Source organism: Cetorhinus maximus, chromosome 26 (genome assembly GCF_964194155.1).
Source record: "Cetorhinus maximus chromosome 26, sCetMax3.hap1.1, whole genome shotgun sequence".
Lineage (NCBI taxonomy): Eukaryota > Metazoa > Chordata > Chondrichthyes > Lamniformes > Cetorhinidae > Cetorhinus > Cetorhinus maximus.
In genome coordinates, this window is record NC_135904.1 from 34,125,317 (window position 1) to 34,150,103 (window position 24,787).

The following is a 24,787-nucleotide window of genomic DNA, read 5'->3' on the forward strand; positions in this document are numbered from 1 at the left end:
TTGCTTTGTAGGCATCGCATGTCAATTCGGAGATGACCACAACCACACACGTCCAGGTTCCTAGTGGTCTGCTGCAAGTGGCACCTCCTGGCTATCATGAGGGCACTGCCCTTGCCACCAACTGTATTGCGAACAGCTGAGGAGGAAGAAGATGAGGAGGGGGGTAGGGAGGAGGCAATCAACTCAGCCACGTTCTGTCAGGGCTGTCCATGTTGATCTCATCCGAGGGCAATGTCAGTAAACACAACCCCAATTTCCCATTCACCAACAGCCCCACATTTTAACCCCCCACCCACCCCCATTTCAGACTGTGATGGCAGCCGCTTGGCCACAATGTAAAAACTAAAGCCACCACAAAATAAACATTCCAAAGGAAATTTATAAATCAGAACATGTCATATTGCAAACAGACATCAACTAATCAGCCTTGTGCTGCCTGTTTTCCGTGTGCCTTTTCCTATTCCAGCATTCCTTCACAGTGCTACCCCAGTGGCTACAGATGGCAGGTAGAAGGCTGCTGACTATCACTGGGGGACACTGCAGGTTGCCTTGCAGGATGCCATCAAGCAGCTCTGGACATTGATGGCCTGGCTATGGACTTCACTATCTTGACAGAGGTCTGGGCTGGCTGGCTGACAGGTAACAACAAGTGTATTGGAGAAGCAGCGGTGATGAGAGAATTAATTTATCTTTACTTATTCTTTCACAGGACGTGGGTGCTGCTGGCTAGGCCAGCATTTATTGCCTGTCCCTAATTTCCCCGAGAAGGTGGTGGTGAGCTGTCTTCTTGAACCGCTGCAGTCCATGTGGTGTAGTTACACCCACAGTGCCGTTACGGAGGGAGTTCCAGGATTTTGACCCAGCGACAGTGAAGGAACGGCCGATATATTTCCAAGTCAGGATGGTGAGTGGCTTGGAGGGGAACTTCCAGGTGGTGGTGTTCCCATCTATCCGCTGCCCTTGTCCCTCTGAGTGGTAGAGGTTGTGGGTTTGGAAGGTGTTGTTGAAGGAGCCTTGGTGAGTTGCTGCAGTGCATCCTTTAGATGGTACACACTGCTGCTACTGTGCATTAGTGGTGATAGCAGTGAATGTTTCTTGTGACGGACGGGGTGCCAGGTAAGCTGCTTTGTCCTTGATGGTGTCAAGTTTCTACCCGAGTGTTGTGGGAGCTGCACTCATCCAGGCAAGTGGAGAGTATTCCATCATACTCCTGACTTGTGCCTTGTAGATGATGGACAGGCTTTGGGGAGTCAGGAGGTGAGTTACTCGCTTCAGAATTCCCAGCCTCTGACCTGCTCTTGTAGCCACAGTATTTATATGGCTGGTCCAGTTCAGTTTCTGGTCAATGGTAACCCCAGGATGTTGATAATGAGGGATTTAGCGATGGTAATGCCATTGAATGTCAAGGGGTGATGGTCAGATTCTCTCTTGTTGGAGATGGTCATTGCCTGGCATTTGTGTGGCGTGAATGTTACTTGCCACTTGTCAGCCCAAGCCTGGATATTGTCCAGGTCTTGCTGCATTTGGACATGGACTGCTTCAGTATCTGAGGAGTCGTGAATGGTGCTGAACATTGTGCAATCATCAGCGAACATCCCCATTTCTGACCTTATGATGGAAGGAAGGTCATTAATGAAGCAGCTGAAGATGGTTGGGCCTAGGACACAACCCTGAGGAACTCCTGCAGTGATGTCCTGGAACTGAGATGATTGACCTCCAATGACCACGACCATCTTCCTTTATGACTCCAACCAGTGGAGAGTTTTCCCCCTGATTCCCATTGACTTCAGTTTGCCAGGGATCCTTGATACCACATTTGGTCAAATGCTGCCTTGATGTCAAGGGCAGTTATTCTCATTTCACTTCTTGAGTTCAGCTATTTTGTCCAAGGCTATAATGAGGTCAGGAGCTGAGTGGTCCTGGTAGAACCCAAACTGAGCAAATGGATGAATGCTGTCATTCAGAGAGAGGAGAGCAGGCTTATGCTCCACAGACCCATCCCTGTTCCCAAGGCTGGAATCTCAGTAATCCTAGTGATCTATTGGAGGACAGATTGCTGGACCTATGAGGCCTTGCATGTCTCTTTGAACACTGGAATCTAGGGCCATGTTGGCAGAAGTCTGAGTTTCCACAGCTTGTGAATCAGAAGGGATTGTGGAATGAGGCAAAAGTTAGCATGTGGGAAGGAGGATTAAGCATGAGGATACCATCATCTTCAATGGTTTCAAATCACCAAATGCCTCACAGTCATGGCCAATCCAATGATGATGACCATTGTCTCCTTCTTTGGGAGAAGGACATGCAGCTGTGCCAATCTGCCATTGGTTAGGGGCTGCTGTCTCCAGTTATGTGCCACCTTGTCCTACAAGAGAACGGGAGGTAGGTTAGTGAATGTGATGCATTCCTGGGATGGCAGGATTGTCGTATGAGGAGGGATTAGGTCGACTAGGCCTGTATACACTGGAAGCTAGAGGAATGAGAGGGGGATTTCACTGAAATGTATAAAATTCTGACAGGGACGGACACACTGGATGCAGGGATGATGTTTCCTCTGGCTGGGGGGTGGGGTCTAGAACAAGGGGTCACAGTCTCAGGATACTGGGTAGGCTGTTTAGGACCGAGATGAGGAGAAACTTCTTCACTCAGAAGGTGGTGAACCTGTGGAATTCTCTACCACAGAGGACTGTGGAGGCCAAGTCACTAAATATATTTAAGAAGCAAATAGGTAGATTTCTAGACTCTAAAGACATCAAGGGGTATGGGGAGAGAGCAGGAGTATGGTATTGAGATAGAGGAACAGTCATGATCATATTGAATGGCGGAGCAGGCTCGAAGGGCCGAATGACCTACTCCTGCTCCTATTTTCTATGATTCTATGTTTCAACGTTTCTGTGATGTGGCTGTCATGGTTGAATAGCTGGCAATGTGTGCAAGCTGTGACGTGTGGGTGTGAGGTGCATGAGGATGAGGTGAATTTATGAATGTTAGGTATGGGTTGTTATTGATAGAGATTGTTGGTAACAACAATTTATGTTTCTATAGTGCCTTTGACTTAAGAAAATGCCCTTAAGAAAGGTGTTAACAGGAGCAAAATAAAACAAAATGGAGCCTAATCCACATAAGTAGATATTAGGTTAGGTGACCAAAAACTTGGTCAAAGAGGTAGGTTTTAAGTATCGTCTTAAGGAAGAAGGAGAGGTGGAGAGGTCCAAGGAGGGAAATTCCAGATCTTATGGCATAGACAACTGAAGGCATGGTCACTAAAGGTGTATTAATTAAAATAAGGGGCGAGACCAGAGTTAGAAGAGTGCAGATATCCTGGGGGCTTGTGGGGTTGGAGGAAATTACAGAGATAGGGAGGGATGAGGCCATGGAAAGACTGGGAAACAAAGATGAGAATTTTAAAATTAAGATGTTCCTTAACCAGGAACTAATGTAGGTCCACGAGCACAGGAGTGATAGGGCAACAAGACTGAGTGTGAGTTAAGACATGGGTAGCAGAGTTTCGGATGACAAGTTTACAGAGGGTAGAATGTGGGAGACCAGCCAGGAGTGGGTTGGAATAGTCAAACTGGAAATGACAAAGACATGAATGAGGATAATAAAAACAGAAAGTTCTGGAAAAACTGAGCAGGTCTGGCAGGATCGGCGGAGAGAGAAACAGAGTTAACATTTCGAGTCCATATGACTCTTCTTCAGAGCTGTGTTTCTCCAGCATTTTCTGTTTTTACTTCAAGTTTCCAGCATCCGCAGTATTTTGCTTTTATATTACACGAGTGAGGGTTTCAGCAGCAGATGAGCTGAGGCAGGTGCGAAGTCAGGTAAGGTTACTGAGGTGAAAATAGACGACCTTAGCAATGGTGTGAATACCTGGTTGGAAGCTTACCTTAGGATCAGCTATGACACCCAAGGTTTTGAACGGTCTGGTTTAGTCTCAGGCTGTTGCCAGGGAAAGGAATCGAGTTGGGGCCAGTGGGCAGAGTTTGGAGCAGGGACCAAACACAATGGCTTCAGTCTTCCTAACATTTCGTTGGAGGAGATGTTTCCTCATTGAGCGCTGGATGGCGGATGAGCAGTCTGATAGTTTAGCAACAGTGGAGGAGGTGGTGGTAAGTTAGAACTGGTTACATTCAGTGTATGTGTGAGAACTAACACTAAATTAAAATCAGATGATGTCGCAAAGAGGGGCCAAATGTGGATAAGATGTAGAGGAGGGCCAAGGATAGATCATTAGGGGACATCAGAGGTAACAGTGCAGGATCAGGAAGAGAAGCCATTGAAGATGATACTGTGGCTACAAATAGATTGATAAGAGTGGAACCAGGTAAGAGCAGTCCCACACAGCTGGACAACAGTGGAGAGATATTGGAGGAGGATTGTGTGATCAACTGTGTCAAAGGCTGCCGACAGGTCAAGAGGATGAGGAGGGAAAGGTTAGCTTTGTCACAATCACATCAAGTGTTGTGGCTTTGATATTGTGGCAGGGGTGAAAATCTGACTGGAGGGACTCAAATATGGAGTGCCAGGAAAGGTAGGCACGGATTTGGGATGTGGCAACATGGAGAGGAAAGGAAGATTGGAGATGGGACAGAAGTTTGCAAGGACTGTGGGGATAAGCGTTGGTTTTATGAGGAGAGGGGTGATGATGGCAGACTTAAAGGAGAGAGGAACAATACCTGAAAAAAGAACTGTTAACACCATTAGCCAACATGAGGACTAGGAGGGGAAGTTGGGTGGTCAGCAGTTTAGTGGGAATAGTGTCGAGGGAGCAGGAGGTGGGTCTCATGGACAAGATGAGCTTGGAGAGGACATGAGGCAAGATAGGAGAGAAACTAGAGAAAGGTGCGAGTTCAATAGATAAAGTTTGACCGGGCGGGCGAGTGGAAGGGAAGGAAGCAGCAGAGGCAGCTGACAGGCTGGTCTGAATGTTAGTAACAAAGAACTTCATGTGTTCCTCGCACCTATTGTTGGAGGTGAGGGCAGAGCTGATAGGGGTGAGGGGTTTAAGAAGATAGTTTGCTATAGGAAAAGAAATGGGGTTATCCTTGGACTCCAGGTTGATCCTGGTAAGTGAGTGAGGGGGTGGGTGGGGTGTGGTGCATTAAGCAGGGTGTGAGGCGTATGGTGCAACTGATGGGTTATGGCATTTGAAGATGAATTCACTGACCTTCGCCACTCGTGAGCGTTTACCTGCATCATAAGTAACTGGTGCAAGTTTATTCCCATAACCATTTTTGGATCCTGCCCAATTTCATCATCATTAGAAAAGTAAAAGTAGCAGAACAAGTGCTTTAGTGAAGGAAAGAAATAATCTAATCCACATTTTTCATTGACTATAATTATGTGAATCTTAAAGGGCAACAATGCTTTTTTAACTTCAAATTTATTACATATAAATATATATTAGAACAAAAATTAAATCCAGAACAAGCCTTTAAACAGTTCACTAAAATGTACCTCCATCAGAGATGTGAATGGAATGGACTGTGGCAGAAGAAGATAGCAGCAGTTTCCGATTGCGCCCAATGTTCACTCGATGTTCCTTATTGTGGCCGGGATTCCAGTGGAGGAGGTCTGGATCCTGGTCAGGACAAGCTTGTAACACAAAAGATATCACCGTCGATCCATAATCCATGATTCTCAATCCACAACCCATCACATTCAATCCATCACCTTGATCCTCGTTAAAGCACTACAGCTTGGATTTTCACTCCCAAATTGGGACAATTCCCAGCTTCACAAATCCAACCTGGGAGATAGAATTGTCCAGAAGGTCAGATTTCTATACCGGGGTAACGGGGTTCCCTGGGTGTTGGGTCGGGCGACCCCAGGATGAGAAAGGAGGATGCCGGGTATGGAGGTGGGCTGGCTGGCTGGTAGGTCTGCCACAGGGCGCCAAAACTGTAAAACAGCCCCCTCCCTCACAGCCTCTTCACCCCCCCCCCACCCACTCCCCATGTCCCATCCATGACAATCCATGCCACCTCATGCCCCTCCTACCTCCCATGGCCCCTCACCCCCTCCATGCCAACATATGCCCCTCTGCCCACCACCAAGGCCTTCATAGCCCCAATGGCAACTTAGCACCAACAGATGTCAACCCATGCCCCCTACCCACCACCCTTTGCTCTTATACCTACCATGCCAACTCACCCAGTGTCCACCATGGGCAGACCTCAGGGCTTATTCCGAGATTAAATAAAGTTCCGAGTGTTTATTGCAGGCTTCATTTTTTAAAAATAGTCTCATTCATATAAAACCATTGACTACATTTACATTCCGCCAATTACATTATCCCTTATAATAACAAACATTTCATTCAATTGCATAATCCCTTATAAAAAAACAAGCATTAGAATTCATAGGCCAACTGAGAGTCATTTTTATACAGCTTCAGGAGCTCTCAAATAGCAATCCCAGCAGCCTTTGCTGGCTAGTCTGAGACAGGGTGGGGCTTCCATGATTTTGAGTTAAAATTGTACAAGATTGGAGATTTATTGAGACTGTGTTGGGACCCCCTGCTTGCCTGTGCTGAATGTTAAAAATCGGAGGGTTGAAATGGCAGTGGCCAGGAACAATGTGAGGATGTTAACCATCAACTCATCTTGTTCCTGTCAGGCGGGTACAGTTAAAATCGCCTCTCTCTCTCTCTCCCTTTTTGTCTTCCTTGCTATGTCCAATAAGATTGTGTGGATTGGGGGGGTGGTGGGGGGGGGGAGGTTGGGTGTGTGGTGGGGTGTGCACAGATGCATACGCATGCACAGCATTGAGGAAGGTAATCATGCACTGATACCGTGCTTACACTGTTCCTTTGCACAATTGAACTTTTACTCCTTGGAAATTATCCTAACATGAGTGAAGTAAGTAAATCTCAATGAGCAATAGTTGGTTTAGACTAAATTTAATTTCTGCCTTGCACTCAAAATGGCCATTAGGCCCATTTGAATCATTGCAACATAGTTCTAATCCAAAGACTGATGCCAAAGACTGATGATGATTTTAATGTTATTAATTTGTTTCTTATTTTAGCATTCAGGAACTGAGTAAATAATTGCTAATAGTGAATTAAAATTGGACAAGGGACCTGTGTACGAAGTGAAGTGAAATGGTAAACTGGTACCTAGGACAAAGAGGGCCTCCCCACTCCCCAATGGCAAAACCTTTGCACAATTTTCATGGACTTAAAAAATAATAGAATAGTTCCTTTCACAATTTTCTCGAGCTCAAATATGAGCCCAGTGTTTCAGGCACAAACAAAGAACATTTCTACTTGTAAAACCTCTGATTTCATGGCTGTTAGGTCATTGCAAACAATTCCAGACAAGCAAGTTCTCTCAGCGCTAATCCACGAGCGAGAGGTTGTTCTTGTGTGTAAGAAGTGGCTGAACGCCGGGAGTTAGTGGCAGCTGCTGGGTTGTCGATGTTCAGTGATATTCTGAGCATCCCTCCAAATGCGAAAGAAGTTTAAAAAAAGCAAGTGAAAAGTGAGAGAAAGGGCCAATTTAGTTTATTATACAGGCATTAATAAACTCTGAGTGAGCATTCCAAGCAAAGTCACAGCAAGGAAAACAAATATTCTACTCCAAGTCCTGCAGCTCATGAGCTACATAAAGTGGAGGCACTTGGTTTCACATATGGTTAGACACTAATGTCTTTCACCTCTTGCACATGGAGCCCCAAGTGATGGGATTATATCTCTTCCATGCGCTGGCCATAAAGGTGTTGTGTGAAATCAATTTGTACATTTTCAATCTAATTCCTAGTGGACAGTAACTTACAGGAGAACCATTGAATCAGAAAATTATTATTTGGCCCATCTGCGCCAGCTTTCTACTAGAGGAACTCAGCTACTCCCAACCCCCTACCTTTTCCCCATAGCCCTTTTCTTCCTTTCAGTTAATTATCCAATCCCCATTTGAAAGCTATGATTAAATCTGCCTCCCCCCCACTCTCAGGCTGCACATTCCAGGCCTAGCTCACTCCCGACCCGTTCAGGCAGTCCGGTGCCAAAATTGGCAGCTTGTTCAGGATTTTTTAAAAAATAATTAACGGGCAATTGACTTGTTAACAAGCCAAGCATTATGTTGCCCGTGCCATTATAGGGTTGGCTTTGGTGGGTGGGCAAGAGTGGGAAAGCTGTTTTTATTCACCCAACTGGTTAAAGGCCTGGAAGGAAAGGTGGGGGTGGGGTCTGTGCTCATCAGGGGCACCTCCCCCACCAAAGATTTTACCTGGCCTCCCACCTTTTGTCGCTTCCCACCTGGCCACCAAAACCAGCCCCTCCCCAACCCACCCCCCGCCATCCACCCCACCCCCCCTCCACTCTAAGTTCCCCAATCCCTTTTTGTCCAATATCCCTGACTTATCTCTCTCTGTGGGATGCATGTCGTCTTCATCCCTGGGTCCAATTGCAGTCTCAGCAGCGCCCACTACTGAGTTCTGATGCTGCTGGGACTGCTAGACCTGCTAGCCAATCAGGATCCTCTCCACCTGAGAGAACGATTAGGCCAATGGCGTAATGTCTCAGCCGAAGCATGCAGTCTCCGACACTGCAGCACTCTTTCAGTAGCGGACTGATGGATCAGCCAATGTAAATGGTCTACATTGATGTGGTGGGGAGCTCCGAATCAAATTTATAAGGTCTGCATGGGCCACAAGTTAAGCAGCAGCGCTTATACTGACCAGTCCAATTCTTCACATACCTGCAAATAACGCAGACAGATTTAGGGCTAGGATCCATCCAATATTGTAGAGTAAGTGTATCATCATCATCATCTTCTTCTTTGTGCTCCTCCTGGTTCCACAAGTTATGAAATGTCCAGTCACTAGTGGTTTCTGTTGTTGGCCGATCATTCACTTCCAAACTTCTGGATGAAAAAAATTAAAAATAATGAGTTACAAAATTAGAAATCTGACTTTTAATGGGCTGTTCATGTTGTTACACGGAGTAAGGTTGTATATGGAATTCCAATAAGTTTGGATCAATACTGATGCTTAGGAAAGCATTTAAAATTATGAGGCATCAGTTGAAAGTGATTCTCAGAGCCCATCACAGAGAATGTGGGCCAGAAAATCCCAGCCTGTGTGTTCAACAGCAATGCACATTGTGAGTAACAGTACAGGCACAAAATTAAATCTCCATCTCTAAACCAGAAGGCTTAAATTTCGAATCACATATGAGGGACTGGACAGTCACACTCCATGTTACGCCAGTGCTGTCCTAGGGACATTATAGTGAACTTCAGGTATGGCATTAATCCAAAGGCCAGTTGTGCTGATACTGTACACACTAATTGTAAAGAGCAGGCTTTCAGTTTGTGGCCCTGTTAAAATTGTCCTCTCCTTCCTCAAACAACTAGTTTACCTGGGCTCCCAATATAATTAAGGAATAGGTTGCCATTATCACGCATCTGTTTAATGCCTTCAAATGTGATCATCCTTTCCTTCTCAATTACAACCAGAGGGCACCAAATTAACTAAGATGTTAATTTCCCAAATTGCTCATACTCAAATCATCCTTTATGGGATACAGACAGAGATAGAACACCTCTCCATTACAGCTGGAAGGCTCACAAGCACATTGTAAGGACCAAAGTTAAGACAGAGATGGGAGTAAATTAGTTTGAAAGAAGGAATAGAAGAATCTGATGGTGTATGGCAGTGTGCCCAATATGTGCAGGGTGACCATTCTTATGAAATAAAGTAAGGGACACTTTGACCGTGGGGCGCCGGGGGAGTTGGCTAAAGGGAGATGGTGGGTGGTGACCATAAGAATGGGGGAGCATTTCTGGTCATCATTACTGCCCCTGGTACCAACGGCAGAGTTTACATGCTCACAAATAAAAACAAAGGGGTAAAGCCAAGAGGGGACTCCCAGTCTCAGTCTCCCACAGGCTGTCCTAGAAATAAAACACAAAAGGCACTCCTTAAGGGATGAGGGATAAACATTCAAAATAAGGGACAATCTATTAAAATATGGGGCAGTTGGTCAGCCTGGATGTGTGGGTTCCAGCTCTCAGTCCAGGCACCTGAGGTCTATATCTTTTATTTTATGGGTTTGGGAACAGCTGCTTTTAACTCCGTTGCCTCATAATCAAAACACCAAGATCTATCAGTGTCAGCAACTCAAGGTGTATGCAGGTTAACAGTAACATGCAATTAAAGACCATAATCTTTGGTTCAGCCTCATGTGACTCATGGGGACAGTTGTTTGGTCATCCCTGAAATGTAAGATTAAGGCCTTTATAGACACTGCTGCAATAACCTTAGAAAAAGCCCACAGGGAACTCAGGATTGCACATTTTTATATTGCCATTTATATGGTGGCCTGGAGTTTTTGTAGGCCGCACGGGGTTTTTTTGGCGCAATTTGCCCAAAATTGGCCAAACCGCGCAGGGCAAAGGATGGCAGGCTTTGAAGGGCAGATAACATTCACCTTGACTCCAATCTCCGTGGTCTTTTGCACAAATTTAAAAAGATTGTGCTGGAACCTGGCCAAGCCCACATAACTGGTCCCGCTCCCAAATCAAATTTATCACCTTGACTACATTGCCGCTAATTGTACCCATTCACAGGCCTTCAAAATGACTCAAAAATGAAGCCTTTTATTTTAAGTTCCAAGGACACCAATCAGCACCTTTTAAAAGCTTTTGGTTATTTATTTTTATAATTACTAAGAAACTGGCTACTGAATGCCATTATAACTGGCCAATCATTCTGTATAGGTTTTTAAAGTTATTTTCATTATTTAAAATTGGGTTGCTCACAGGTGTGGGTGAGACTCTGATTAAAATGCTTATTTTATGTGACAAACCCATTTTCAGCCACATGAATGAAATACATCGAGGAACATTTTTTAAAGCAAAACACATATAAAACATGCATTCTAAAATACTGTCCAATTTCATTAGCTTACTTTGCATTTGGCAATATGCAAAAAGTGCTGCAATTTTGGGTGCAGTGTGTGCCCGGATTGCTGATTGCACCCAAAGCGGCGACTCTATCCTAGTGTCTTTAATGTCATATGTTATCTCGAAGACATAATTGGAGATGGAGACAAAGATGGAGATAAAAGGAAGGGTAGACCAAAAGCTTTGTCCAAGAGGCAGGCAGTCTTATGGGGAAAAAGGAGAAGTGATGGGGATTTAGAGAAGGAGGTTATGGGGCCTCAACAGATAAAGACATGGTTGCCATTTGTAGGGTAAAGGGAAGAGGAGTTGCACAAGAGGCCACAGCCAGAGGAATGGAGAGGTTGGGATGGGTTAGGTTGGAGGAGGTTACAGAGGCAGAGAAGGGCAATGTCATGAAGGGTGTAAACACCAAGAGGAGAATTTTACTTTTGTAATTTGGGGGACAAGACACCAATGTCAGGGACAGTCTGTTTACCTTAAAGAACATTTTTAACATTGAACATAAATTTGTTTGTATAGAATGCAACCACAGACTACTAAACATCAATCATTTTGCTTAGAAATTGAATTCTAATTCAGACTATTTGGTATAATATACTTAACGAAACATTTGAAACACAGTACTGGAATTATACATGTGACAGCAGACATCATACAGCAAAAGCAGTTGGCTCCTGATCTTTCAGCAACTACTGTAAAAATTTAAACGTGACTTTACTGTCTAAATGCAATCAGCCTGAGAACCAGTTCACAAGAAAATATGGAAGATCGCTGACCTATGAATTGGCATTAATAGATTCCCACTTGATTCTCAATGGACTGGAAACTGCGCTTTAGCTGCACTGGTTGGGGTGAACTTTATCTTAGACTATTTGCTGAACTCCCTCTGTTAATTGGGTTTCCAGAGAATGTACTACTTCATTCTTCTCATGCTCGAGACTAAACGCTGTTACAAACTCTGAATTTTAAAAACCTGCCAAAGAAAATGCTACAGGCGCAAATGTAGCCAGATTCGAATGCATTAGGGTATCCCCCTGCATTGGCCCTGGGAAAAACTGGGCTGTTGTAAAGTAAATAAAGAAAACCTTTAGACCGTAGTCTCTTGATCGGCCCATTCAAACTGCTGTCACATGGTGTACATGTGTTTGCAGAGCTTTAATGGATTATGTGCAAAAGAAAAATGTTAAATGTAGGAGAGCATCCAAAAGCAAATTTTTTAACAGTTTTAAAATCCAAGTTTTCGGAAGGAAGTTCCTGCTTTTAAACAATAAAATGTCTCCAGAATCAGAAGGTGGTTATTCCATGTGGGCTTCCCGCCGAGAGCCTCATCTGTTGGTCATGCTGATCGGGACATCACAGTCACACTGCTCAGGGTGACCAGATTTTTTAAAAGTCAAAACCGGGACACATTGAGAAGCCTTGGGAAGGTGGGGCTCCGTGATGATTGACATGTTGGGTGACAGGAGTCTGGAGGGAGGGGCAGCTGAAGGTGGGAGGGCATGTGATAAACATCTGCCAGAGTTCAGCCAGAGTCGGCAGCCCTATTCCATAGGTTGTTTAAAAGGCGGCCTCAGCAATGGAGCCATTGGTGACAAAAAAAGGTCACGACCACTCCCTTGGAGATGTCAAAGGGGGTGTTGAGCGGTGGGGGGGATACAGGTTCATTGCAGGCAATGCAGTGCGACGTGATGGGCGTGTACAGGAAGAAGGATGAGCTTTCACACCGATTTTCCTCCGCAGGCCCTGTTTATATTTAACAAAAAAGGGAAAAGGTGAAAACTGGGACATTTGAACTGTTTTTCAGGAAATTGTGGAGACACAGACATTTAATGAAAAACCAGGAGTGTCCCAGCAAAACCAAGACATCTGGTCAACCTAACACTGCCCTCTGTCCCAATACTCGCAGCTGGCAAACGAGGCTTGGAGTATCGGTACTTACCCTAATCTAAGGTAAAGGTAATTCGATGTTAACAAAACACTGCATCTCCACAAGCTTAATTAAAAAAAAGACCAAAACAATCAAAAATGAATATGGTACACGCACTGAGGGAGTCATTAAGATGGTTTGGGAAAACATTTTCTTACATAGCCTGAATGGAGGTAAATACTTACCAAGTCTAAATCACCAGCGTGCTTACTAAACACTTGCTATAAATGATGCTACTTTTACCATGAAGTTGAAAGTGAATCAATGAATATCCAGTCAAGAGCTACAGTAAAAGCTAAGCAAGCTTTTGTCTAGTTTTGCACATAAATTATTAACAAAGCTTCTCTTTTGTAATTAAATTTGGTGTGTAATGGGTTTACTTTGGAGCAAGTTACACGTTTAAGTCAACACTTAAATTGATTTATGGTTTTTTTGTGTAAATGTCTTGCAGCAATAAGGGACTGTTCTTTGTCTCCTCCTTAATTTTAAATTTCTAACACCCAACTTTAGGTATCTGAGGACTGCAATAGAGAAAGTGATTGAAAAACTTCGAATTAAATTTCCCCATGCAAGAAATTAATGATAACATTTGTGCAATGCTACATAGACTAAGGTTATATTGGTTCTGCATTACAGTTCTGTAAGCTACACCCAATCTTTATAAGTCATGATTATAATTTATGGAGCTCTTTAAAACCAACTAGTTTTTAAGTGTCTCTATTTTCAGAAATGGGAATGTATAGTCTATAGAGACCATACTTAAATCAAACCTAATAAGGTCTATACAATAAAGCAGCTATACTTGTACCTCATTCATTACAGCACAGAAGCCATGAATGACAGCATGATTTCAACATTATAAATCCTCAGAGGATTGTGGTACTGTTTTAGCATTACTTGCAAGCCTTGAAGTATATAACAGTTCCATTTTTCTTAATTTCTAATATTCTCATGAACAAGATGAGACTTATTCCAACATAGTCTGGATAAGAAATGTGCAAAACTGAACATTCTTTAGCAACTATAGCGATCTGTTTGCATTTTGAAAGCCATATCGAACATTTTTGCCCTCAAAGATTATCAGGCACTTGAACACTCTTCAATACATTAGTGCATGACAAATTGTGTTGTTTCATCTGATTTTAATATACCTCTTCATTCTTTAGAATTCCTACAGATGTTACTTAGTTATCTTCAATCTGCAGATGCAAGGAACAAGGTAGAATACCCAAAATGATGCACAGCCATTTCCACACTCCAAAATATCATTGAATATAGTCCATTCACCATAAAATAAGACCATATACTCACTGCTCCCTGTACATAATGTATTTATTTATAGCAATGATACAGAAATTAAAGTGGCAGCAATTCAACAGATTTTCTCTCCTCTTTGCGGTCACTTATAGTCTAGTTTGAAGACGTTAAGTCTTGGAACAACTTTAAATCTCTCCGGTTTTCCTTGATTTTTCCAAGGCAGCCATATTCACTCAGTTTCAATGGGACATAATGCTGCAGGGAGGCAGCTGGCTGCCCAACACCGTGACTTCTAATTTTAATCCATGATGGTTTCAGCCAGCCCTTGAATCCTAGCATAGCAAAACTTCCTAAAATCAAAAAGGAACAATTCATCATTAATTTCTGTCTCTCATGAACATTTTTGTCGGCTGCACAATGGAATCTGTAGAATATTCCCACATCTCGCTTTGTCCAAACAAGCTTCTGCACGCAGAAGTGTTGAAAATGTGTGTATAACAATACTAAACGAGGAGCAATATGCATCTTGGGATAGATGAGTGCCCTACTGAAAAGTGTTTTCATAAAAGCAGCATAAAGATGAGGCAGATCATTCAGCCCATTTATCTGATTATTCAACATGAACTTTTCATTCCCCCATCATAGCATCCACCTGCTCTCCTGAATACTTTAAGGTTTTCACTCCCCAACTCAGAACCAGCAACAGGTATTAATCAACCTGTGATATGCTTCTGGACATCAGCCATTAATTCAGCGATTTAAACCTTTTCTGGAAAAGATACGTGAAGAACAATTAAAACCTGTAAAAAGGCAAATTAAAGACAGCAAAAGCTCTTAAAACAGCAAAATCTGTGCACAGATCAAGAACACAAGAAACAGGAGCAGGATGGCCCATCAAGCCTGCCTTGCCTTCAATACGATCATGGCTGATCCTGGGCTTCACCTCCACTTTCCCGCCTGGTCATTGTCTCCCTTGATTATCTGAAAGGCCCAAAAATCTGTCTATCCCAGCTTTATAAATGTATTCAACGATGGAGCATACACAACCCTCTAAGATAGAGAGTTCCAAAGATTCACAAGATTAAAGTGATTTCTCTTCATCTCAGTCCTGAGGGCAGGGTTTTGAGGTTGTCAGGTGGGTGTGGTGGATGGGCCCAGGAACGGCCGGGAAATAGTCTGCCGCCCACAATCAGGGTTTAAACGCTGGTGGGCCAATTAAGTCTGTACAGTAAAGAATAAAGGTCAGTACCTGCCTGGACAGAGCTTCTGTCACCAGCTTGACGCAACTGTGGACAGCTGATTGGGAGACTCCGCAAAGATCCCCCACTGAGCCCTGGAAAGAGCTGGAGGCAGAGAAGTTGAGGGCCACTGTGACCTTCAGAGCCACTGGCATGGGGTGTCCAGCCCCACAGAGTCAGAGCTGATCTCAGGCCCAATCCTCTGACAAATGGAGGTCACTGTCTCCCTTGAGAGGTGGAGCCTCCTTCAGCATTGCACCTTGGACATATTGAGGTAGCTGCACCGCCGCCTGTAAACCCTGGCAGCAGGACAGTGGTGTCTTCTGCGGCCCCTTCCGCCTTGGACTACCAGCTGGCCCTGCGCCCCTTGTGCCTGCGCCTCTCCTCCCACAGGTCCCTCCCCTGGAAGCTGCATTGGGACACCCGGCCTCCTCCCCCTTCTACCCCTCTCTTCCTCCTCAGACGAGGTGCCTCCAGCGGAGACCACAATCCCCATTACCAGGGTAAGGGAAGGCTGTCTGATACCTGGAAGGGTCCACATGGTCTGAATCCTCCAGGGGCCTTGGAGACACCAAGGAGTCCTGAAATGAAGCCTGGAAAGGCTATGAATGAAGCCCCAAACAGAGATGAAGCTGCCAAGTACCAATAAGCCGCCAGCAGCAAACTATGTACCAAACTCCCCACTACTCACACTGGCAATACTGCTCACGCCTGTTATCCCACCCACGGACGAGGTTTTTGACATTTTCAGCTGGCTGCCTACTCATTTTGCCTGTACAACAAGCGCAAAATCACACAGGCAATAAAAAAAAATCACTGTCAATTGGTTTTTTAATGGCCTTAAGTGGCCTCTTAATTAATGGTGGGCATGGCTCTGGCATCCACTCGTGCCCACTGACTGAAATATCGGGCGAATGCGCGATGATGTCGGTACGCCCACCCAACGTCACTGCGCGCCATTTTACGCCCGATCAGGTCGGGCGCGCGCTCGTCCGCGGGACGCAAAATTCTGCCCTAAGTGATCAGCCGCTCATCCTGAAACTGTGCCCGTCTTCTAGATTCCCCAGTTGGGGGAAACAACGTCTCCAAGTCCACCCTATCGAGCCCCTTCAGAATTTTGAGTGCTTCAATGAGATCGCCTCTCGTTCTTCTAAACTCCAGAGAACGTAAGCCCAAATTTACTCAGCCTCCCATCATAGGGCAATCCCCTCGTCCCAGGGACCAACTTCGTGATTTTAACAATTTTAACAAGAAAAATATTGAAATAGTCTGATAGCCCCAAGCATGTAGTGGAATTACCTAATCTCATTAGGTAATCAAGTCCTGCCTGAGTGAGCACATAGAGGAAACTGAAGTGGGGAGGATTACAGTTCCACCATGGAACCTGCCTGATTTTCCATCCATTCATTTCAATCAGCTGTCTCCCTGTGTGAGGATTATATATGGCCCAGCGATGAAAGGTGTCAGTCCCAACATGTTTATAATCTATAATGGATTCAGAACTGGCAAGTAATGCATGCATCTGTAATTTACATACGCCAGGTTTTTAATGACATAGAATTCACTAACTTGTTTTGTGAGGATAATCATTTGTTTTATTGCCCATAAAGTGTACAAAATAATCAGATCCAACTCATGCGTGGGAAGAAATGTTCATGTTAATATGTTGACAGATGTTACAATTTGCTGACTGATTCGAAACTTGCCAAAATTTTAGACACAAACACCGGGTTTGCGTGATTATAGTTTGGAAGCTGTGCATTTCCTTTCTGCTGCACAATTTCAAACATTACAGAAACAAAGGGCGTGACTTCCTCAGTAGAAAACAGTAGTTCACAGCACTGAGGGCTGTATTCCAGAGTTAATAACAGTTCGTAGCACTGAGAGCTGTATATTTTTTCATTCATTCATGTGGGATGTGGGCGTCGCTGGCTGGGCCAGTATTCATTGCCCATCCCTAATTGCCCTTGAGAAGGTGGTGCTGCCTTCTTGAACCGCTGCAGCCAATGTGGTGTAGGTACACCCACAGTGCTGTTAGGAAGGATTTTGACCCAGTGACAGTGTAGGAATGGCGACATATTTCCAAGTCAGGATGGTGAGTGGCTTGGGGGGGAACTTCCAGGTGGTGGTGTTCCCATGTATCAGCTGCCCTTGCCCTTCTAGATGGTAATGGTCGTGGGTTTGGAAGGTTCCATTGAAGGAAGCTTGGCGAGTTGCTGCAGTGCATCTTGTAGATGGTACACACTGCTGCCACTGTGCACCGGCAATGGAGGGAGTGAATGTTTTAGGTGGTAGATGGGGTGCCAATCAAGCGGGCTGCTTTGTCCTGGATGGTGTTGAACTTCTTGAGTGTTGTTGGAGCCACACTCATCCAGGCAAGTGCACTCCTGACTTGTGCCTTGTAAGCTGGTGGACAGGCTTTGGGGAGTCAGGAGGTGAGTTACTCCCCACAGAATTCCAAGCCTCTGACCTCCTTTAGCAGCCACAGTATCTATATGGCTAATCCAGTTCAGTTTCTGGTCAATGGTAACCCCCAGGATATTGATGGTGGGGGATTCAGCGATGGTAATGGCATTGAATGCCAGGGGGAATTGGTTGAATTCTCTCTTATTTGAGATGGCCATTGCCGGGCACTTGTTTGGCATGAATGCTACTTATCATTTATCAGCCCAAGCCTGAATGTTATCCAGGTCTTTCTGCGTGCAGGCACAGACCACTTTGTTTTCTGAGGAATTGTGAATGGAATTGAACCTTGTGCAATCAGGGAACATCTCCAATTCTAACCTTATGTTGGAGGGAAGGTCATTGATGAAGCAGCTGAAGATGGCTGGGCCGAGGACACTGCCCTGAAAAATTCCTGCAGTGATGTCCTGGGGCTGAGTTGATTGGCCTCCAACAACCGCAACCATCTGACTCCAGCCAATGGAGAGGTTTCCCCCCAATTCCCATTAACATTAATTTTGCCAGGGCTCCTTGATGCCAAGCTTGATCAAATGCGGCCTTGATGTTTAGGGCAGTCGCTCTCACCTCACCTCCTAAATTCAGCTCTTTTGTCCATTTTTGGACCAAGGCTGTAATGAGGTCAGAAGCCGAGAGACTCCAGTGGAACACAAACAGTGTCGGTTAGCAGATTATTGCATTTCTGACCGAAGATGCTGCAGCCTTTTGTTTTGCTCCACCATCATTGAGGACGGGGATGTTTGTGGAGCCTCATCCTCTGGTTAATAGTTCAATTATCCACCACCATTCGCAACCAGATGTGGCAAGATGCAGTTTTGAGCTGATACATTCAATCATGGGATTGTATAGCTCTGCTTATTGCATGCTGCTTCCGCTGTTTAACAACGCATGTAGTTTTGTGTTGGCACCTCGTTTTTAGGTATGCCTGGTGCTGCTCCTGGCATGCACCCCTACACTCCTCATTAAACCAGGGTTGGTTCCCTGGCTAGATGGTAATGGTGGGGTGAGGGACATGCCAGGGTACAGGTTACAGATTGTGGTGGAATACAATTCTGCTGCTGCTAATGGCCCACAACACCTCTCTGACGCCCAGTTTTGAGTTGTTCTGAAACTATCCCATTTAGCATGGTGGTAGTGCCACACAACCAGGGGGAGGCGATGGTGTAGTGGTATTGTTGCTGGACTAGGGCAATGCTCTGGGGAACTGGGTTTGAATTCTCGCCACAGCAGATAGTGGAATTTGAATTCAATAAAAATCTGGAATCAAAAGTCTGATGATGACCATGAAACCATTGCCGATTTTTGTAAAAACCCACCTGGTTCACTAATGTCCTTTAAGGAAGGAAATCTGCCGTCCTGGCCTGGCCTACATGTGACTTCAGACCCACAGCAATGTGGTTGACTCTTAAATGCCCTCTGAACAAGGATGGGCACTAAATGCTGGCCTAGCCAGCGACGCCCACATCCCATGAATGAATAAACAAAAACATGATGGGAGGTGTCCTCAGTGTGAAGAAGGGACTTTGTCTCCACAAAGACTATGCAGTCATCAATCCTACCCATACTTTCATGGTCAGACGCACCTGCAACAGGTAGATTCGTGAAGAGAAGTCAAGTAGATATTTCCCCTGCATTCTAGAATGAATACTTGTTCAGAGCACCCAATTCATGACAATCAGCTAAGGGGGCCCTTTCAGACCCTCTAGTTGGTCTTTCCATAAAAATCTAGGATTCTCCGTGAGAGCATCGAACCATCGCTTAAGTGTCTCCAGGGCCTGAATTTTGCGCTCTTCATGTAAGCTCGATCGATGGGCCTGAAAGTGGACGCGATATGCATGCCTCACCACGATTGCAACTGACACATGATCTCACGCTGGTTGGCCAATTAACTAGCGGCCAGCATGAAACGCATGCTGAGAAAGGCGCAGCGCTGCTGGGGTAGCGCGAGATGAGGGCAGGCACCGAGACAAGGGAGGGGGCGGGAGGCCGGTTTACACTGAGCTTCCTGAAGCTGTGGAGCTGCCTCAGGGAGCTGCAGTATTGTTCAAGGGATATTGACACACAGAAAATGCCACAAACTATCTCTAAATGAACTACAAACAACTGACAATAGTACTCACAACCTTCAAACATCTTCTGGCCATTTTATCCTGCCCTGGCTCAAGAAGGATGCAAAAACATGCAGGTCACCTGGCCAACTGGCCCGTGTGACAAGTGTGAAAGTGCGACGGGCCAATAAAAATCCCGGTCGATTGGGGCTTTCATTGGCTTAATTGGAACTTCAACTGTCGGCGGGAACGCTTCCGACTCTTGCACATGCCCGCCAGCTGCGATACAGCGCGACATCGCTATGACGTCGGGACACCCACCAGACGTTTTCACGCTAGGTCGGGTTGGCCGGGTGTCCAATCGCAGCACGTAAAAGCCTGGCCCAGGTATCTTCAGGTGAAGACTCTGTCAGACATTGATCACTTATATATTCTCCCCATATTGCAATTAATCAGGGAAGAACATTTCCAACCTATTTTGTTCATTTTTAAAGGTATTAACAGAGAGCCAGCGCAATCCAAAGCATCACCTTCTCTGAAAAACTTGATTGGCCGTGCAGCACCTAGCCTCAGAAAAGCTGAAGAGACATAGTTCAGTGCCCAGCCAGAATCACCTCTTGAACTGACAAGAGTAATTGATCTGCAAATGAGAGAAACAGAAACAACAGATAAAAACGCTGGCAAAGACGATAGGAGTCCATTGTTAAACCTTTAATAAAACATTTTTAAGATGCTTCTCCCAAAACAAACTTCAGTAACTTGTCCGAAATGATAAAGTTTCTCTAAAGCATTTGAGTGTGTGGATAAAGGAAACAGGATGGATGACACTGCACATTTGGATTATCAGCAGGCATTTGATATTTTACCACAAAAGACTTGGTACAAATATTAACACACATGGCTTTAAAGAGAATTAAGCCACGTGGACAGGGAGTTAACTCAGAACCGAAATAAATAGGTTTTTGCCAGATTGGCAGCATATGGAGAGTGTTGCACTCCAGGGATCTACGCTGGGGCCAATTGTTTTCCATTTATATAAATGATATGAACATAGAGACAAGTGGAACAATATTGAAGTTTGCTCTTAATACCAAGCTAAGGGAACGTGGTAGCCAATGAGAATGAATGCAAGAAGACATGATGGGTTAGGGGAGTGGGCAGATAGGTGGCAGATGCAGTTGAATGCAGGGAAATGTGAATCTGTACATTTTGGGAAAAGGAACTGTGAAAGGAAGCAAAACTCTGAACTCGGGGAAGAAATGTTTACTGGTGCATGTATCTTGATCACGAAAACAGGAAAAGCTGGAAGCACAGTGGGATTTGTGGAAAGATCAGACAGTTGCTGTCTTAGATTTATATCCTTCTTCAAAACTTAAAAGGGGTGGACAAGCAACTCAATAGAATTAGAAAAAAAAAAGAGAGGACTGTGAGGAAACAACCAAATATACGGAGGGTGATAACAAGGGATTAATTGCTGGATAATTTAAATAAATACTTCAGTGAAAACATAAAAAGAAGCATTAAAAAATTAAAGAGCAAGGGATGTGTTAATATGTGAGGCGGTGGAAAGATTTGGGAAAATGAGAAGGATGGAAAATCTGGGGATTAGGGTTAGAAAAGGGAGCGATCATATTGAAAAAGGAAAGAAAATCTGGATTTAATATCTCATAATATATTCCATATCATGAAATATGATAGAATGCATTAATACAATTCTGCAAGATGTGGTTAGGCCCCTCTCATAGAGAAAGGCTAAGGAGAAGGTTAAATGAAGTGAGGAGATGCTCTGAGCTGGGGATTGACAAAGATAGGTACAGACAAGGAGGGACCTTTGGCTCCTCTAGCTCAATCCTCCAAAGAAATTTTCCATTATCTCTTCCCCATCACAATATCAAATGATTCCAGAATTTTAGCCTCCATTTGGGGGACACGATGGCATAGCTGCAATGCCATCGGACTAGAAACGCAGAGGTCCTGGCTAATGCTCTGGGGACATGGGTTCAAATCCCACCATGGCAACTGGTGGAATTTGAATTCAATTAATAAATCTGGAATATAAAACCAGTCTCAGTAATGGTGACCCTGACAACTATCATTGATTGTTGTTAAAATAAAATTCATCTGGTTTGCGAATGCCCTTTCTGGAAGGAAATCTGCCATCCTTTCCTGGTCTGGCCTACATTTGACTCTAGATCCACAGCAATGTGGTTGATTCTTAATTGCCCTCTGAAATAGCCGAGCAGTTCAGGGGCAATTAGGGATGGGCAGCAAATGCTGGCCTTGCCAGTGATGCCAACAGCCCATGACAGGATAAAGAAAAAAACTTACTCTACCTTAGAGACCATTCCAGATGTCAATCTCACTATGTGAAGAATGCTCAAGGATATCAGTCCTGAACTGGTTTTATATCAGTTTCTACTGTCTTGTCCTATAGTCAATAAGTTAACTAGAAATAGAGGCTCAGTGTTAACCTTTGCTTTTCCATTTTGTTTTGCGATGAAATCTGCAGTTTGCAGGACCAGTGGGGAACATGTCTGAGCTGTTGTCTGCACAGATGGCTTGGCAAATGGTTTGGTGGGTGCATTGACTTTGGTTTCATAGCTTGTATTTTGTGTGACAGTTCCTAACTGAGAGAGAATCTAAAGCTTCAGGGGCAGGATTTTGCCCTTGGCGGGGGTGATTGGCGGGGGCAGGCGGGAAGCTGACCGCCACCCGCGATCAGCACCGGACCGCGATTTTACGTGGGCGGGCCAATTAAGGCCCACTCAGCGTGGAACGCGAGCGGCAGCACTCAGCGCTGCCTGTGCAGGTGGGGGGAGGAGGGGGAGTGGGCCTCTAGCGCAAAAGAGCGTTTCAATCTCCCTGAGGCACGGAGCTGCTTCAGGGAAAATGAAGCGATCTTTGATAAAACTTAATGTACAAAAAAAAAATGTCATAAAACATGTCCCCTCATGTGACTCTGTCATATGAGCAGGGACACATTTTTAAGTCAAGTGTGAAATTTTTATTTTATTTTTATTTGCTTTAAGAAACCTCATCCATCCCGTGGACGAGGTTTCCTAAAAAGTGCAAAGGACGCTTGGCGTTTTCACCAGCCCGTCAACCGTTAGGTTGGACGGGCAGCGTAAATTTGACATTAATTATCTTTTTAATGGCCTTACTAGGCCGTTTAATTGTTGGCGGGCGCGCTGCTGACTCCGGAGTGTGCCCACCAAGCGAAATATCGCGGGACTGCACGATGACTTCAGGTCACTCACCCAATGTCATCGCTCGGCTGGGCCGGGCACGCGTCTGCCCGCCAAGCTCAATATTCTGCCCCAGGTTTCTGGGAAAGGAGGTTGTGACTTTGGATTCCTGGCTGTGAAAGGTTGCTAAGGAAACAGAAGCTCTTTGAAATCAAAGGGAAAACATAGAGCCCTCCGAGATTAGACTCCAGCAGCAGAACAGTACAGTCAGGTCGAGGAGCGGGTGTTTGTGGAACAGTTGAAAAGAAGGAAACCTGAAGGCTGGATTGAGCAGCGGGGTTAAGAAAAATAAAGTTCCTGCCGCTGCTTCAGTTGCTTTGAAGAGGTCAATTAACCAAAGCTATTTTGATGAAGACCTTGCCCGTGGGTCTCAGGTTGGTTGGGAGCGGCTGCTGGAGGAAAATTGTATGGTTAAAGCCTGCGTGGAGATAGGAACTGGAACCCTACCTGAGGAAGACAGTTTTGAAGGAATTTGTGGCTGAACTTGGTGACATGTGTTCAAAGGGGGTTGGCAGTAAATCTGGAAGATTTATGGTTTCTACTGATATAATATGGCTGTTAATTCATGTTTATGTTGATGTTGGTTAGATTGATAGTAAAGTTATAAAATGTGAAATCTTGTCCATCAATTTCTTCAGTTGGGGTCATTCAGTAAGTTTTTTTTTAATTTATTGGTTGCCACAGAAATCATAACAGTATATTATACATCTCTGAAATGTCCTGTCTCATTTGCCTTCTTTCAAGGTTGAGAAGGGCTGGGTGTTCTAATTTCCATCCATAACTCAGTCCTTTGGTACTCAGGCTCAGATTAAATTACATTATGGAGATCGATAATAGTCAGCAGAGACTGAGACAATCAACTGAAGGTCTACCATTTCCCTGATGCTAAACAGACAGCTGTCCTATTTCTCCTTGGGTTGTCCTCATCAACAGAACAGAGACAGGAAAAGAGAGAACTTCTAGACCCATTAATTAACACAAAACTTAGTTTCATAGTTGTGAGGTTTCCAACTTCTGACATAATTATACTTTCTAATTTTGCAAGCTCCATGAAGCTAAGTGGTTTGTTTACGGCACCAGTTTAGCAAGCTTTTTGGGCACTTAAAAGAATGTTTGTCTAGTCTGTTTTTCTGAAAAAGGTTACTGATTTTTTTCTTCCCTGCTCTTTTATGGTTTTTCTGGTCTATTCACCATGCCAGGCCCCAGGAGAAAGCCCTCCATTCTATGGCCAGCCAATGAGCTGCAGGCCATTTTAGGTCCTACATACAGAGCTTAAACAATCTCCCTATATCTTCCACTGCCTCAGACTCAGGCCCTCTTAATGCGGGGACTACAAAGGTTTCTGTTCTTCCTGTATAGCTAGTCTCAGTCCCTGTCTTAGAAGACGAGAAATGATCTTTCATCTATCCCAATTATCGTGACTGTTTTCACAATGACAGTTGGTATTTTATGGAAAATAGATAATTGTCCATCTGCTTACCTTTCGTGAATGGTTGACTGGATGTAATTAGCAATGGAGTCAGCCACCTGCAGAGCATGAGCTGTGTCAAAATATTGCCTGCTCAAAATATCTCCAGAACATGCATCTACCGTGACAAAAAACAACCCTGCTTTCTCTGACAGGAAGACTTCATCATTCACCTACAGGAACAGAACGGCAATTCTGTAAGAAAGCAAATTCTTAAAATTGGAAACAGTTTCA

The 24,787-nt window shown here is 44.6% G+C and overlaps 2 protein-coding genes across 6 annotated transcripts in view; both read right to left on the reverse strand.

Annotated features, from left to right (window-relative positions):
* Window positions 1–24,787, reverse strand: part of cemip (cell migration inducing hyaluronidase 1) — a 246,588-nt gene that overhangs the window by 110,062 nt on the left and 111,739 nt on the right. The window contains exons 2-3 of one of the 2 annotated variants that reach the window (XM_078530479.1): window positions 8,703–8,867; window positions 5,458–5,595 (exon numbers count right to left, since the gene is read on the reverse strand). In XM_078530479.1, coding sequence (XP_078386605.1) covers window positions 5,458–5,595; window positions 8,703–8,853 — 289 coding nt within the window. In that variant the 5' untranslated portion in view covers window positions 8,854–8,867. The remainder of the gene's footprint in view (window positions 1–5,457; window positions 5,596–8,702; window positions 8,868–24,787) is intronic. The other variant, XM_078530480.1, reaches the window with a different exon arrangement.
* LOC144668432 (cell surface hyaluronidase CEMIP2-like) overlaps window positions 14,152–24,787 on the reverse strand; it is a 165,473-nt gene continuing 154,837 nt past the window's right edge. For 2 of the 4 annotated variants that reach the window (XM_078530476.1, XM_078530478.1), the window contains 3 exons: window positions 24,566–24,726; window positions 20,371–20,480; window positions 14,152–14,444 (listed from right to left, as the gene is read on the reverse strand). In XM_078530476.1, coding sequence (XP_078386602.1) covers window positions 14,248–14,444; window positions 20,371–20,480; window positions 24,566–24,726 — 468 coding nt within the window. In that variant the 3' untranslated portion in view covers window positions 14,152–14,247. The remainder of the gene's footprint in view (window positions 14,445–20,370; window positions 20,481–24,565; window positions 24,727–24,787) is intronic. The other 2 variants (XM_078530477.1, XR_013573498.1) reach the window with 2 other exon arrangements.